The following is a 16,649-nucleotide window of genomic DNA, read 5'->3' as shown; positions in this document are numbered from 1 at the left end:
TATACACACGGGAAAACCTTACTTGACGTTAAGAGTTTGTTGGATACCAGAAATATATATATATACATACACAAAGAACTTAAGACAGTAAAGATGCTTTTTATTTAAGTTGAAGATTCAAATTTTAAAATTCCTTTGTTGTTTGTGACCAGCTGCGGTTAAATTAATAGAACTTAGAGCTACAAAAATTACCCCAAGCTAGATGATCAGATGAGGTATATTAACTAGATAAAAATTGTCTGCGTTTGTAGCTGAAAAAACTACCACTAAACAGTAGATTTGGGTAATTTTTTGTTGCATTACAATAAATGTCATGATCATAGTCAATCTGTCAGTTAATAGGTGGTCTGAAGTCTGCTTTCGCAGTAAGTCTGAAGAACCAACCACCAAGCAAGGCAGCATCCTGAGGGTTTCTAGTGACCTGGACCGTGAGATGATGGAAGTTCTTTAAACTACTGGTTGCTGTCCTTTCTGTGAAGTTCACATATTGCCAGTGCAGTCGTTTTCCAACCACTGCTTTCAGTATGGTTGTCCATTTTAAATAAATAAACAACCGCAATTGAAATGCAATGTGAAATGTGAAAATGTGGGAAAAAAAAAAAAGTAACAACAAGAAAAAGATACTTTAATTTCCCTGCTTTTATTAGAGACTTTTGCTGCGGACTCATGTGACTGTAAAATTCTCTTCCTTCAGGCTTCTGCAAAATTGTGGCATTCATAGAGCGTTAGGAATTTTCAAAATACATTCTTCAAAGATTTGTACTAATTGTTGCTAAGTTACATGGCTGCTGATTGTAAAAAAGGACTAGTGTTTCTTTTTTGCATGGGTGATAAGAAGAAGCTATTTAGTTTTCCGAGCTTCAGATATTATACCGTGAAATGAGACTCCTTGTCACGTGATGGCTAATCCAATCGTAATAGCTGGCGACTTTTGTATACACACCAGGGTGACCAGCCTCCCCGCAGTTCTCACCCCAACTCACGAGACCCCAGACATACGCCACATTTTCTGCATCAAAACAGACCAAGGGTCCTCCTGAATCACCTTTGCAACTGTCGATGGAGCCATCGTAAGTACCTGAGGCAAAAGAGGAAATAAAAAGCAAAAATAAGTTCATATACAACCTAGCACACAAAACAGAGCTCAGGAGGTTTTTTGGGTCCATGTCACTTCCTGACAGATGTTTGCCTCATCGTCACCAGTAAGGGAGGTTCCTAACCTCTCTGGTCTATTGCTTCTCATTTCTTTTTAAGTGCGGGGCCTCTCTTTACATTTGTGGCTGGCCCAAATTCTCCTCATTTGCTTTGATGTCAGTGATGTGAGTCTTGTTTTACCCTGTGCAACAGAGAAGAACTCAGCCATATTGCCTATTATATCATTAGAAGCAGCTCATAAAAAGTGAACAAAAGCGGGAGGAAAAAGGTAAAAAGGTTTGTAGGCTGATTCCTATGGAAACAAAGCTGTCATAATAATGTGTATGCCTACGTGTCTACCTTTGGTGTCCTCTCTACCCAATAATTCGTTGGCCAGTTTCAGCTGTACAGAGCTGTACACAGAGGCAGAGGCCTCAAAATTATTTTCTCTACCAGCTTTATGAAAATAGGGGGGCAGTTACAAGAAGGAGAGCATGTGAACGCTGGGATGGGAGGGAGAGCGACTGTCTGTGAGCACCCTCGCTGCAATGTCTCGGTCGCGGTGTGGACCTTTTGCAGCACCAGATAGCGGCCCTGAGGCACAAGTGTGTAGGATCCAGTGCTCTTGATAAGTTTCAACTACTTGCTTGCAATTCAGCAAATACAGTGCTCATGAAAAAATGAATTAAGAGTGAAGGATGCGATAGAAACACTGCTACAGAGCTAGAATATGATTGTGCTTTGTCCTGTATACTCAGTAAAAGTTTATTAATTTCTAAAAAAACACCCTTACTACACTTTTCTGCTTGGTTGATTGACCTATTATGAAGGAACCCATACTAAGCATGACTCTCCAAGTTTTTAAAAATGTAGCCTCTTTCTTGAATCTGTACATTACTGAGAAAGAGTTTTGTGAACTTTTCAGAGTTGAAATTACTAATCTTGTAAACCAAGATTTTATTGCCTTTACTCAGCTTAATTAATATTTGCTTGTATAACTAACTCCCGTGCATACTAGCCCTTAATTCCAAAGGTTGTATTTGCATCAGGGAGGGGAAGCTAACCCCAGATACCCCTTTTCTCATGTTGTCCCATGTGATACTGTCTTTGTTCCCTTCTGGTAAAGTATGATCACTTGAAATACATTGAAGATCAAGGAGATAAGTTATGGAACTTGCACAGTAGACAAACCCAGTATCTTATAGATGTCATGTTGAATTTATCACAAATGATTTGGCTTTTATATCTGGTTTTTATTTTTCTCGTTAACTAGTTTGTTTAAATATTGCCTTTACTTTTTGATTTAAAGAACAGTTGAAAATACCTGCTCTCTGAGTTGAATACTCATTGCTTTTTTAGTCAGGTATTTAGCAATACTTTTTGTTACTTGAGAAGCAAAAAATGTGTACTCAAAATCCTTTTTTTAGTACTAGGAGTGACAACCGGTTTCCTGGCCAGACTAATCTTAGTTTGAAAAGTTAATTTTATTTGTCCTGGGGTGGTGCCGTGTCGTAATAGCAAATGTCTAAGCAGATGAAGAGTCACATTCTAGTCAATGGGACTACTAATGTGCTCTAAGACAGGCATTTGCTTAAATATGTTGCTGAATCAGAATCAAATATAGTAAAGGTAGGAAGTTCAGTGGGCTGTAAAGTGTTTGTGTATTTAGAAAACATAACTCAAATTGCGTGCTGAAATTTGTCCACATAATCATAGAAACTTGGCATACTGTCATCTTAACTCTTTATAAAGATATACTGTGGTGGATGCATCTAGGCTCCAATAACTAGCATTTTGCTAATGGTGATACTGTGGTAATTGGTTTGTCTTTCACAAGTCTAAATGATTCCCAGCCAGTATGTCTGACCCTATAAACAGTGGGTTTAATGGTAGAAAAATTACAGTAAGAAAATTGATGCTTGCCTGCACATGCCATTTTTTTAAAAAATCGTCCTGGATACAATTCAGAACAATTATGAAATAAATTAACGTTGCCCCACTTGAGGATGTATTGTTTGGTATAACCTAGAAAAGAAAAGAATAAACTTTTCTAAATTAAAAATGGTAACTACCTGTTAGACACTTTAATATCATAAATTGAAAGTTACATACTGCTTATCTACAGAATATAATCTTCAATATTATAAACCAGATACCTTAAACTGCCACTAACACTTACCCCATATGAATTGCAGTACATTGGCCATATATTTCAAAATGAAAGCAGAGTGGTTTAATTGCAGTGTTAAATACGGTACTTCCATTTTGTGACATTTTCACCCTTTCCCTTTCCCTGTCTTCCTCATTTTTTTCCTGTGTTTTCCATATCAAGGTTTTCAGACACTGGGAAACTGGTATATTGTTTTCTGTGAAATGGAGATGTGGCTCTGATCATCCTTCTTACCTTTTTTCCAATTCTACTCTTGTCTTTTTGGGACGAGTGGACAAGATATTGAAGATACAGATGAACTACGTATTCACAAGGTTAAGGAGATTCTCTGCTTGTTCTTTGTCCATTTGCTAGTAATTCCCAACTTTGCATTTGCTTTATGGAATGCTACTGAGTATGGACAGGAGCAGCCTCACAACCAACATGCAGTAGCTCCAACGCTAGGCTGTAATCAGTGTGATGTAAAACAAGTGCTTCCTAAATCTTTGAAAGTGTGATTACATTTGCTTATCTGTCTCTGCAACGTTCTCTGGGCCAAACTCAAACACAGCTGAGACAAGATGTGCCGAGTTTCATAACTGTTGGCTGCAGCTCAGATCCCCTTGGGCAGGGGACAGAGGACGGGCTCTGCCCACGGGCCACTGTGAGCTGCTAAGCTCCACTTGTTAAATATTGTTACCAGGTCTCCACAGCTAATATAAATTTTAGATTGGCAAAAAGAACATTTCTTATCGTCAGGGTAGTTTTCAACCAGGGGTGTCCTCCAGATCACTTTACCCAGTGGCTGACACAGCAGAGGAAGCAGTACGGAAAAGAGAGCCAACAGTGATAGCCAACTGCCGAACCACAGCCTACGTTTTCTGTACTCGGCCTTTTCTGAGTGCTTTGTACACAACTACTGCTCAGCCTTTTCAAAATGAAAGCTCACCACAATTAGAAAACGAGTGATACAAATAATACGTTCTTGTAGTAAGCACTAAAGTAAATACCTTTCTCTAGTCCCCATCCAGAAACCTTGCATCTGTCACCAGCCTTGAACATATACTCTGACCAGGGGATACAGGCAGGTGTGGTGTGTTCCAGGAAGCATTCTCCTTTCTCATAACCTTTCAGCTCCAGCAGAGCAATATCATTTTCGTAAGTTGAGGCATTATAATTTTCATGGATTATCAGTTGTTTTAGTCTGAAAGTATCTGTGTCTCTGTCGTACAGTATTGTATGCAACAGTCCAACCCAGACACGGTACAGATGAACTCGATTTGTCCTGGAAAAAAACAGTGAAATAAAATATGTTTTGGTACTTAACACAAGCACCATACATTTCAACTAGCTGTAAGCTTTTGTGTTTTATCAAAGTTTCTCTAGAATAAAAATTCATATTGTATGCATGTAGTTTCTTTCTGGACTTGATGTCCAGGTTTTTCTGAAGTGTAGCAAATGCAAGGCAGATGACACTTACTGCTGAGTACTGCAACTAATACAGAAAAAAATATTAAAGGCTAGCGTCTGTGTTCAGTGCTGTGACGAAGAGAAAGCAGTCATCTATGCTTCTCGGATTTCAAGTGAAAAAAGAGTGTGCCTATGTGGATGGGATGCTGGGACTGGCAAATCTTCCCTGTCTGCTTTTGCTTGTTCTGGGGAATATACGACCCCAGGGACATTCTCAGGGAACAGATCCTGGACTTCCCCAAGGTAGAGATGGGGAAGAGAGGAGGTCCCTTGTATCTCCTTTTCAGGCAAAGTTGTTACGATGAACCTTTCCTGCCTGCCTACTATCTGACTGAAGAATGCCGTGTCTCTTAGCATTACTTTTTCATCTTTCTATTCCCACCAAAGTACTCTCTTTTCTCTGAATCTTTCCTGTCGTTAATGTGGGCGAGTCAGTGTTTTAAATTGTTTTATTCAATAGGCAAATAGAAATTAGCAAACAGGTAGCTAAGGAGGGCAATAATATCCAAATCATTCTGCCTTGCAAGAAGCAAATAATGTCCCAGTTTGTTGTTTTTACCTGACACAGTGTGCAGCAGTCAGAACCCAACAGCCACCAATGTAAACCCCTCCACAGTACACTGTTGCACTTTCACTGCCATAGTCTCTAATTGCCACTTGCCAAGGGAATTCACCCTATTCAAACAACAAACACCCAAATAATGTGAAATCATAATAATTGTACTATTTTTAGTGCATAAAGGGAAACACACTTCTTGGTATCACCTTATCTCCTTGACTATATCTGATTGTAAATAAAAAATCTGCTGTCCAGAAACTGTGAATTGGGCTCCATCAGATATAAAGGATATATATTCTAAAATGCAGTAATTTTGTTCAATCTTCTGACTTTGTGTGGTGCCTCCTTCCCTCCAGCTGTCACGAAACCCCTTGTAGCCAGACAGACAGATGTAGAATCTGACCTGGTATGATCAACTATAGCATTTTTGACTGTATTCTGTTTCAAAGGCACAAATTTAAATTCCATTTTGTCAGAATTGTTATTTCTAGCTATAGTATTAAGTATTTTGCTGAATCATTTTCAATGTGTACTTGTACTGTAATGCTCAATTTTGCAACTTCTACATATTTACAAATTGTGCTTCTCTACTTTTGTTCAGTGCAATGCCACTACTGCTGCAAAACATGAAATTAGCGTTGTAGCTGATTTTGTTATTTCTGTACATTTTAACAGAAGGACAATAACGCCCATTTAAATTGATGCTGAATGAACTCATATCTGCTAAGGTTTTTTTTTACCTTCCTTGCAATCGCTCCACCTATGATTCTTTTCCGTCGAGTTAATGTGTGATTTGTAAGACCGCAGTGTAGCTGGGGAAGAAGTGTCTTTATTGTTTTTCTTTCTTTAACAAAAAGGAAAAATGTCTCAGAATTCAGGTATCCATTCTCTCTATTTGGAGACAGGTTTATCTTTATCTTGAAAATTTGAGTGCTGTGAATATACCAGTAGCTGAAGTAGCAGGAAAGCAAAGACCAAAAATTTTGGCATCTGGTTTTGCTTTGAAATTTGTTTGTGTCTTAGCATCACATTACTTCTCTCTGTTTTCCACTGCTGCTTGCATTCAGGCAAATACTTTTAAAGCAGTTCCCCTAGATTTGCTGAGAGTTTACCTCCACCAGTTGCCAAAACACGCAGATGTGGATCCACAGCCAGGATGAATTATTATGGCATCTTGAAATTAGGGGGAAACGAGAGAAATAGTAAGCCCCAGAATGTATATTACTAAATCACAAAGTCGAGATATCAGAGTGTTCTGGATATGGCCAGCTGGCTGGTAGCTAGAAAGCCACTAATAAGAGGGTACACTGCTGGTTTTGGAGGGTTAGTTACACTTACCTTCATCCATACTGTCATTTGCAGCACCATTGTCTTTGCCTGTAGTAGAATAACAGAATACTAAAAATATTGCAAATATTTAAATTTGTTCTATTACTTGAACATATGTTTGTGTGCCAAAAGTGTGGTACACATTTTAAATGCATAAGGGCACACCATTTCACATGGACAGCAATACTCTCTCAGCCTGGCGCCTTCCTTTCCTGCTAGACACTCTTTGGCTGCCTCAGCCTACAAATGACCTACATCCAGCAGATACTCATTCATAACTACATGACATCTACTCTGCTTTCCATGCCTAGGGAGCCCTTCTGCAAAGAAACCCTGAGAAATGGCCTTTTTGTGGTTTTTTGATCTCTAAAGTGATATCGCATTCTCCTCCACCAGGAAACAACAGAAAGTCCTCCTCCTGCCCCATCAACATTTTGGAGCTTTCTAAAGCCCAAAGGAGCATTAGGCAACAGGCTTTTTTTTTTTTTCCTCCCCCTCCCAGTTTAGATGATGCTGTTGTGTACTGTGTGCCTCCTATAACAGGGTAAGGGAAGGTCTTCAGCATAAGAGGTAAATTAAATGCTTCCTGAATCTGGTTTGTCAGCTTTTACTCAAACAAAATGCCCATTGAATTAAGTTCCTAAATGGAGGTTGAGGATTGGGTCTGTTCTCATGTTACTGACGGTAATGTTTACATTTAGAGTTCAGTTTACCTTTACCATTTACCAATAGTGTTTACTTTTTGGCTTTAGACTTTGTCTCTTCTCAGAGCAAGGAAAAACATTCTAATTTCAAAACAAATCAAAATCTTTTCAACAGTGAGGGGTACAGCACAGAAGAATTATTATATTGACAAACTAGTTGAATTCCTCATCTGTGAGGAAAATATTCCTGCCCATGCTCTCTACGCCTTCTTCACAAATAGAGGATACCAGTTTGATAGACAGCCACGTAAGCAAAGGATATAATCTGCCTTAAGCCTCCTAAAACATCATCTGTTTCTTCCTTCCTTTAGTTTTCTGGCTACTCTTGTCTAGAAGGAAAGACAGGAAAATTATGTAACCTTTCCTTCCTATGCATAACATAACATTGGGAAGACTAATTCTTGCATGCATTTTGGTTTTGCTAATCTGTTAAATAATTTAATAATACACATTGTGTAGTCTCTAGTTATAATTGAGCAGAATGAAAGGAAAGAAACAAAAACATCTTCCAGAAGGAAACCTGCACAGAGAACTTGAGCTTCATCCTCTCCAGTGAGGCAGTCAATTTCTTTGTTACAGACCTTCTTATTCGGAATACAGATATTTGACCGACAGTGGAAACTGTTGTCTCTGCACTCTGTAACACAGAATTACAAATGTAAATCACAGGATCGTATGGTTCAGCAACCTCACATCGTTAGAGAGCTTTTTAAAATATAAACACAGTATAATATCCACGTTATGGGGGACTTGGCTGTTCATAAATAGATCACAAAAGCAGGCTCTGGAAGTGTAAAACAAAATGAATACTTCGCTCTCCTCATTTTACAATCTTGAAGTTTTAAGACTTAAAAAACGTGGATCTCTGTTACCAGTTCAGTACTGTGCTTCTAGACTTGGTATCACTGCTTACCAGTTTCATCCACAACACATGCCCACGCTCAACCTCAGCCAAAGGACCTCCAGTTTTGCCAGCATTACTGATCATCTCAAATGAGGAATTTATGATGCTTGGGTCAAATTTGCCCCCCAAATCAGAGTCCAAGCTGGCTTTTGGTTGAACGAGCTAAATGCCTAAATGCAGGTTTAGGAATCAAGAGTCCTATTTTGAAGATACTGGATTTAATAACTTATTTCTTCTAAAATTCTGGATTATACGAAACATTATTACAAACCTGAGAATCCCCTTTTAATTCTTGTGATCACTTTGTATATTACAAAAAGCAAAGCAGTGCTTGAATTTATGGCAGGGTTTTTTGAGCTACTTTATAATCTTATGTCAACCTACTATTTAAGGATATATGTCTTTAATAGAAAATGAGACAGTTCTCTAAAAGTATCCAGATATCCCAATATGATCCAAAGACCACTGAACTCGGTTGAAATACTTCTTTTGATTCCAGGAATCACTGTTTTCAGCCCATACAGCTGAAACAGCACTATTTTGGTCAAGTGGAATCTGAATAAATGTCCTCTAAATATATGAAGGCACAGGTATTTATTAATTTTTTTCTAAAATGCCTGTGACTGTGTTTCCACAATTATCAGATACATTTACTGACAATTGTAAAACTACAAGATTAAGGTTATTTAGGGATAGTGATGGGATTTCTAACCCACATTACTGTTTGGCACTTGAAACCCCACTTCTAAAAGTATTCTCCTGCATTCAGGTCATGCTAGATCCATTCCTTGTTTCTAACCAAATTTGTTACAGCTGGAATTGCAGAAGCAGGACTGCTCATGAACAAGCAATGTGACAGGAACTGTTCACAGATATTCTATGGATAATCTTGCATTAGTAATAAATTTAAGAGAGCTCTTTGGTTTAAAGATAGTTCATTGGAAAAACAGTGTCTTTGCTTAATGACTATTCATTTTCCCCAACTAAAAATACATTTTCATTCTAACACAGCTCATTTTTTTGTATCAATGTTTAACAGCCTCCTAAATAATCTCATTGTATTTCCTCATCCTCCAAGGAAATCCAGCTTCTCAGAGATCACTTGCCTGCTTCAAAAAATTGTATTATGCCTACTTTTTTTGCATTTGCATATACATAAACTAGGGTTTGATCGCTTTAATGTAGTGACTTATTGGAAAAGAGATTTTAGCTGTTACATCACTGTAAAAATTCTTTGGGGGTGGTTTTCTGCTGAAATGATTTTGAAACAGCTGAGAAAGGAAATTATTACCTCTACAGCACAGTTCATCACTTAGGTCTCCACAGTCATTGATTCCATCACAGGTTTTATCCAGAGAAATGCACTTCTTGTTGACACAATGAAACTCACCATCTGAACAAGCTGTGCAGCACGACGAAAATGAAGTTAGTGTGGAAATGTCTATAGGCTCACAACTGCCCATGGAAATATTCTGTTTGCGCATTTTATTCTATCAGCAGTTTGGCCTATCAACAGTAGGCATTCTGGGGCCTAGGAATGTAAATAGGAATCTTTTTTATTGTTTTAATCGCCTTCTCATCAAGCTTTCAATGTGACCATTTACTTTCCTCCTCCAACTTGCAGTAGCCTGGCAAAAGGGAACTTCATTTCTTCTAGACAAGGACTAAGCCAGAAATGATTGGTTCAAACCCACTGTAAATGACTCAAGTGATTGAGATGATGGATGTTCCCCATCTAGAAGGAAGTCATCAAGAGTCTGTGAACTCCTACTTTTGTGGCATAAGAAAAACCTGAGATGATTCATAGCTCCCCTAACCAGCAGCATCCCACTACAAGCCCACTACAGAGAACAGAAAGCGGTCCGAAGTCAAAACAAGGACTTGATTCCCCTTATGTCAGTGAGAAACTGAGGAGTCCCAAAACTCCCCAGAAGACACGAGCAGTTCCATTATAGTCATGCTTGTCTGGCTACAGTGCTACTAGTGTCCTCACAGACAAAGCAGTGAGTAGGAGGTTGTCACCTGTCTCCTCACCAGTTAACCCGGGAGAGACAAGACTTGTGGGATACAGTATACCTTGGTACCCTTGGAAGGGATGGGGGAACAAACAGAACCACGGGTGAAATAGATTTACTTTTGGGAAATATCTGTAAAAATACTTCAGGAGCAACAGTGATTTTCCAAACTCATAATCTCAAAACTGTCTTGACGCAAGACTGCCTCAGTTGCTTTAAAGTCTGCAAAAGGATTATTTAAAAAAATCAAAAGGTTTCAGTGCAGGTTTGCTGTGGCTGAGAGTTCAGCAAACTAGGTCCTAATTATTTAAAATAAACTTAAAACGTAGGAACCCGAAATAGATACAAAACTAAAAAACCTACTAACCTCTGAGATTTTCGTGGCACTGGAGGCTAACAAATCCCTCATTACTATCTCTTGATTTCATCTCTATGTGACATTCAGCAAGACTTGTCTCTAGGCCACTGCAAGTTATTTGCAGACAGTGCAATGAATTTAAGGTAGGTTCTGTGATGCTGGAAGTGGCTTTGTAATATTCAGCACCTCTGTGAAGATACAAATAATAATAACAACAAATTATATCATTTCACAATGGATTGTCCACTGCTTTTATTGTTTAGAATTTACATGATTTTCCTCAGTGTTAAAGAATTTTGGTCACGGCTAAGAAAAAGAGCGGACTTCCTGTGGAATCATCCAGGGGTAAGTAGGAGATGTTTATTTGGGAAGAAAAAGTAAAACAAAGTGCTAATTTTTACAGGTTGCTGCATAGAACTGTCCCTAAATCCATATGTGGCTCTGACAGTCACCATGTATCACGATGGATAGAAAAGTCTCCTTATGTAGCAAAACTTGTAAGCTCAGATCTCTTATCTCTGTGTAGACACAGGTGAGCCATAATTTAGAAACCATCCTGCATGGGGTCAGGTATCCTTGATGTCATCAAAACCAATGCATATTGAGGAAGTCTAGGCCACTGCAAGGCTCAGATTAATAAATTTTATCTCCCTTGGTTTTACCTGAGTGGTATCCTCCTAACAGTCTATGTGTCCCCTGCCTTAAAGAAATACGGATTGAGTAAATAAGTAACTAGAGAGGCTTACAATGGGACTCCAGGGCTGAATGCTCTGTCCCAGGACAAACCCTTCTCTGCTATCTAAAGAGATACCGAGCGGGACTAGGAAATATTTGCTTCTTGCCTAGAGGGGACAATTTAGAGCACTGCAATAGCATTTTTAGTCTGCAGGTAGGGTTGGGGAGGCAGCCCTACCTGACTCGGTTAAATTAGTTGTATATGTATAAAATTACTATGTACAGGATATAGAGTTGACTCTTTATGAGGAGCTGAATGTGCAACCTGGGTCATCAGTGTCGTCGTAGGAAAAAGAACAAGCTCTGTGTGGCTCCAGCCATCCTTGGGGCCAAAGCAATCAATGGCAGCGGGGGCAAGGGGTGAAGAAAAAAACATGTTCTGGTTCCTGTTAGTCTGGCTGGTGCAAGCGGCAAAACAGAGCTATACCCTGTTGTCAGCTAGCGTAAGAAACTTTTCTCTGCATGCAGGTTATTGCTCAGAGCTACTTGGGGATGGTCCATCTATGCACTTTCCCTTACACAGACCTGAGAGAAAACCCCTGCGTTGCTCTTCAGCTTTATTTTAAAAGTAAAACAATTAGTTGTAAGCTGTAATAGAACACAATAGACTCTTATGTTTTGGCTTTCACTCTTAGGTGTCAATTTAAGAAGCTTTATCAGAATATTGTAGCCAATACATTGTTCATGAGTTTTCTGTCTTAACTGTTGGCTGACTGTGACTGACACTTCTGTAAGCATCACTACTTTTTCAGATCTCTTGCAGTTATCCAGAGATAAATTCCCCAAACTTACAATTCAAAGCCAAGGTGCTTGCAAGCCACATTTGCTTCATTCATAGTCCACCCACTATCACATACAAAAACATTGTTCGTTTGATTCACAGGTTTTACTTGAAGCAAATTTGAATTTCCATGTCCCACAGAGATTGAAAATGTTTCTAAAAAAAAAAGAGAAATAAAAAAAATTGCCAAATAAAATCATATTATATAGATGTATCTAGTCAGCACAGAAACAAATCAGGACTAATTTTGTATTGATAGCCAAAGTTCATATGGAAAGAACACTAGACTGGGAATCAGAAGCTTCAGGTATTATTCCTGATTTTTCTGAGGACTGACTTTGTGGCTTTGAGCCTGCCACTTTTTCAAAATATACCAGTTTCAGGGCAAATGAAGGTAATGATTCCTACCATCTAAGAGTACCTGGCGGTCTACTGAGGAAAGGTTGCCTCTTAGTATAATTACTTTCATTAGAGAACTTTTGATAACCAACCAGTAACACTTCAAGTGAGATGGCCAGATCCTGCTTCTATTACCTGTGTAGCAAAACTTCTGCTCTTTACAGTGAAGCTAAGGCCCTCAGCTTAACTTAGTGAAGCCGTATAGCAAGTGCACCAGGAACACATGGAGGCTCCCGGATCCTTTTCAGTGGTATAGGCAGAACTGAATTTTGCCACCCTGAGGGCGATGGGCTGAGCTGCTGCTTCTGTGGGGAAGGGCAGGGATGGTACCGGGACAGACTGGGCAGGAGAGCCCTGGGCCCAGCTTGCTGCTCCTGCTGCGTTCGGTGCAGGTGGGGCTGGAGGACAGGTAGGAACAGCAACTGCTACTGCTAGGAGAGGCCACCCGCCTGGTTAGCAGGAGCCATTTCTCCCTGCACTCGGACAGCGGTTGAGCTCACAAAGCACCCTGGTGCAGCCTAAAAAGCAGGTGAGAACAAACTGCTGCTTGCCAGTGCACAAACCGTTGCTGGTTTGCAGGGCAATAGCTTTCTCTTTTGATGAAATCCACAGTGTGAAGATGGTTGAGGTGAACGTGGCTTACCTTCTCCCCATCACTGCCACGCACACCTCAGCAGCTTGACTCCATTCCTTGGACTCTTGCTCCCGTGAAGTCTGTCCCTCTCCAAAAGATACCCTCTCCGCTAATGTCCTCAGCAGGCCCTCTCCCGCTCTGCCTCCCACCATAGTCAACACCCTGGTTGGAAATCTTTGAGCGCCTTCCTGTGTCTATTTCTTCCCTTTCTACCTGATGATTTGAGCAACCTACCGGCAGCAGGGTGACCTGGGCCTGTCAATCACTTTCTTTTTATGAAAATCAATGGATTTTCAATGACTTCTCATTTTCTGTTTCATGCTCTTACTGGTGCAAGGAAATGAACAGAGTTTCTGCGCTGTAAATAGTCAAGCATCTCCTTGGCCACAAATGACTGACCGATACCTTTTGGAAAAGGAGGTTTTAATACCTTCAGACATGCATTTTCCCTTGTGCAGAAACTTTGTTCCGGGACGTTGACACTCATAGCTCTTTAGGTGACAGTAAGTTTGGAAGTCCTTTCTATTGGTAGAACAAACTGAAGAGCCATTCTTTGGGCACTGGTAGGGAAGCTTACAAAGGCATTTTCCCTCCACACATCGTTGCCATGGGTGACAAAAAACCTTCTCACAGGACCTGTGTGTGTATTGGTTGCTTAGGCATTCTCCTATGAGGTATGTGTCTTGCTCAGCTGCCTGGGCAGCCTCAACCTCCTGAAACTGGCTTTCTTCAGCGTTAGATGCTGCATTCTGCAAGGCACAAAATAAAAAAAAAAAAAAAAAAGAAAAAAGGGAGTAAGACTAGGAACTGCACCGAGAGTTCTGCAGATCCCTTTACTGATCTCAAAAAAGTGTTCATTCGTAAGCCTTTTCCTATCTTACAAGCACACAGGTGCTAAATATCATTTACAGTGTTTATTCCCTTGTCTTTGGCCGCCTCATGTTTCTCAGGTTTTCTGAACTTTTTTTTCTTTTTAGATCATTCACCTGGTGTGATCTTCACTCTTACTGGTCTCCCACAAACTTCATACTCTTTACTCTTCAAACATCAGCTGAAGTGCACAGCCGATCAGAAACATTTTTCAAGCCAATGGTTTATTAGACACCACGGCAATTGGGATTGCAAGCAAGTCAAAAAATAAGGGGACTTAAACACCAGAAAAATAAAAAAAAAGGGCAACTTGTTTTTTTCTGAGACTTTTTTATTGGCTTTGTTGGCTTTGGGTTTAAGTATCACCTGTAAATATTTATGAACTATTTAGAAGCAAATAAATCTAAAATTACTGATTTGTTTCACCGTGTGACTGCCGAAGTAGCAAGTATCTTAAAGAAATTTGAAAATTAAGTGCCCTTCCTTATTGGCTCTTTTCCTGTATCTTGCACAGCAGTGGATTTGCAACGTGGTTGCTGGTCATCACTGCCAAGTACAAATTCTGACCCTCCGTCCGACTGCTTCTAGGTGAGTGACTCTGCACCTGCGTTTGTGCAGCTCTCTGGTGACTTTGTTGCTGGCCGAGTGCTTTTGCTTACTGAGGTCTATGGGTAGGAAGGATGTTGCAACATGAAAAATATATATGGATGGACTTTGTATAAAAATGGGAGAGAAAAGTTAGTCCTCAAATGTAATTTATCGGCTTTGGCTCTGTCAGCTGAATCAATAGAGCTGAAGTTTAAAGTTCTTGTGAAGAACTCCTGGCCATAGTAAAGTCAGTGGGGATGTTGTTGGGGCAGAATTTAATCCAACAAAACCCCTTTTAACGGTTGTATAATCTTACTAAATCCTTCCTGCTGTTCTCGGGTCAGTAGAATCCAAACTGTGAGCCAGATCCGGCTTGGCATAACTCCCATATTGTACTATGCATTCCTCCTGAAAATGAACAAAAGGTGCTGATTTTTATCTAAGGGTTTCTCTAAAAGACTTGGGGCATGTTGAACTCAGCCCAGATGGGCTTTCTGGGACACTTCTGCCAGAAGAGATTCCGCAGCAAACCTTCAGGCAGTGTGATATACTATGTTGCTGCGTTAGAAGGCTGTAATCTCATTTCTCAAAAAAGCAGGGCAGGGAAAATTGCAGCACCTTTCAGTGGTCAACCATGCTTGCAAATTTGGTTTAGGGTAGGATTGTGATTCAAATATTTTCCAGAAGCCTGTTAGCATAAACCCCAGGTAGAATCAGTACATGAAAGAGAAATAGCAAGCTTCAAACGTTCAAGCTGGGCTAAAAGAAACTTATGAAACACAAATACTATGCAAGGAAACTTAAAAAGCCAACTGGTTTTGCTTTCATAACAATAAACTGCTTTTTAACTGGTTTTGTAAAAATAAATTACTGCTACCACAATAAAATAAATTCTTACCTCTGATCCACAAAACCAAGAGAGAGACAAGAAAACCAACAAAACTGGGACCAGTCGCATGATGAAATTTTATCTCTCTTTGTAGATGAATTCCTCTGGCTGGTATTCTTTTCAATGCCAGTTGTTAGATTTGTGTTTAATTTTTAACCATTAGTAAAATATTTTCTTCAAGTGTGTTTAGAAATAAAGTACAGGAGCTTATTAACTGATAAATCTGATCTCTCCAAAAGGATCCTAACTCAATTTAACTGGTTTTACTCTTAAGTGCAAGCTGAGATAACAAAAGTAAAGCCCTTAAAGTAAGCGATTAAAAGGAAGCACTTATTAAGGATACGCATTTCCTTTCTTTTTTTTTCTTTCTTTTGCCAGAGGAGACTGATCGCATCATCACGCTGGTTCTCCCGATTGTAGGCATTCATCTTGCCAGATTATTGTAAAAGTGTTTTTATGTAAGAGACATGTATGTGTTCATATATATGGGGGGGGAAGGGAGACAAGCACTCATATCCATGCAATGTCCGTTACGTACTCGGCTGGATTACAAGCTCGTACTACACGACTTTGTGTACAGAGAATTTTCAGGTATTTGACAAATGCTTGAAGTACTCTTCCGAAAGTGGGTTTCCAGGAAAAAACGTTAAGGAAAGCCAGCAGAACCAAGCCAGCCCCTCCCCGCCCCACTCGGCGGCCCGGAGGGCAGGCCGGCGGCAGAGCCGCTCTCCCACGCTGGGGCAGGGGGGCTGCAGGCAGGGGCACTCGCCCCCTTCTTGTTGGAAGAGCTGGCGAGCGCGCACTCGCACCGGTTTTTGGCGCTCAGGGCGTCGCACCCCTGTGCCCTCGGGCCAACACCGAGGCTCTCCCACCGCGGCTGCAGGCACCGTCCATCAGGAGGCGGCCGCAGCGAGCGGCGGGGCCGGGCCGCCGGGGGCCGGGGAAGGCCGCCGCGCTGCGAGGCGGCTCCGAGCGCCCCGGCTCCCGCCGGCAGCCCTCTGTTTTACACCGGGAATGCGTACTTGCGGGCGGCGCGGGCCGCCCGCCGCCAGCCGAGCCAGCCCTCTGCCCCGCCGGCATAGCGCGGGACGCCAGGCGCTGCGGCGCCCCGGGAAGAGGGCTAGCTTCGGC

General features: G+C 40.7%; 1 protein-coding gene across 2 annotated transcripts; it reads right to left on the bottom strand.

Annotated features, from left to right (window-relative positions):
- Nucleotides 1-860: 860 nt before the first annotated feature.
- CFI (complement factor I) lies at nucleotides 861-15,594 on the bottom strand. Of its 2 annotated transcripts, none has more exons than XM_009485984.2 (12): nucleotides 15,528-15,594; nucleotides 13,602-13,920; nucleotides 12,150-12,294; nucleotides 10,632-10,810; nucleotides 9,541-9,651; nucleotides 7,866-7,982; nucleotides 6,651-6,689; nucleotides 6,053-6,156; nucleotides 5,313-5,428; nucleotides 4,294-4,568; nucleotides 3,058-3,159; nucleotides 861-1,078 (listed from the first exon to the last, which is right to left on the bottom strand). In XM_009485984.2, exons 1-12 carry the CDS (start codon nucleotides 15,585-15,587, stop codon nucleotides 861-863), a joined length of 1,785 nt encoding a protein of 594 aa, XP_009484259.1. In that variant the 5' UTR covers nucleotides 15,588-15,594. The 2 variants fall into 2 exon arrangements, with proteins under 2 accessions (XP_009484259.1, XP_075565192.1); XM_075709077.1 differs by having other exon boundaries at nucleotides 13,602-13,881.
- Nucleotides 15,595-16,649: the final 1,055 nt, after the last annotated feature.

This window comes from Pelecanus crispus, chromosome 4, assembly GCF_030463565.1.
Source record: "Pelecanus crispus isolate bPelCri1 chromosome 4, bPelCri1.pri, whole genome shotgun sequence".
NCBI classification, from domain to species: Eukaryota; Metazoa; Chordata; class Aves; order Pelecaniformes; family Pelecanidae; genus Pelecanus; species Pelecanus crispus.
This window is presented reverse-complemented; position numbering and strand designations above follow the sequence as displayed.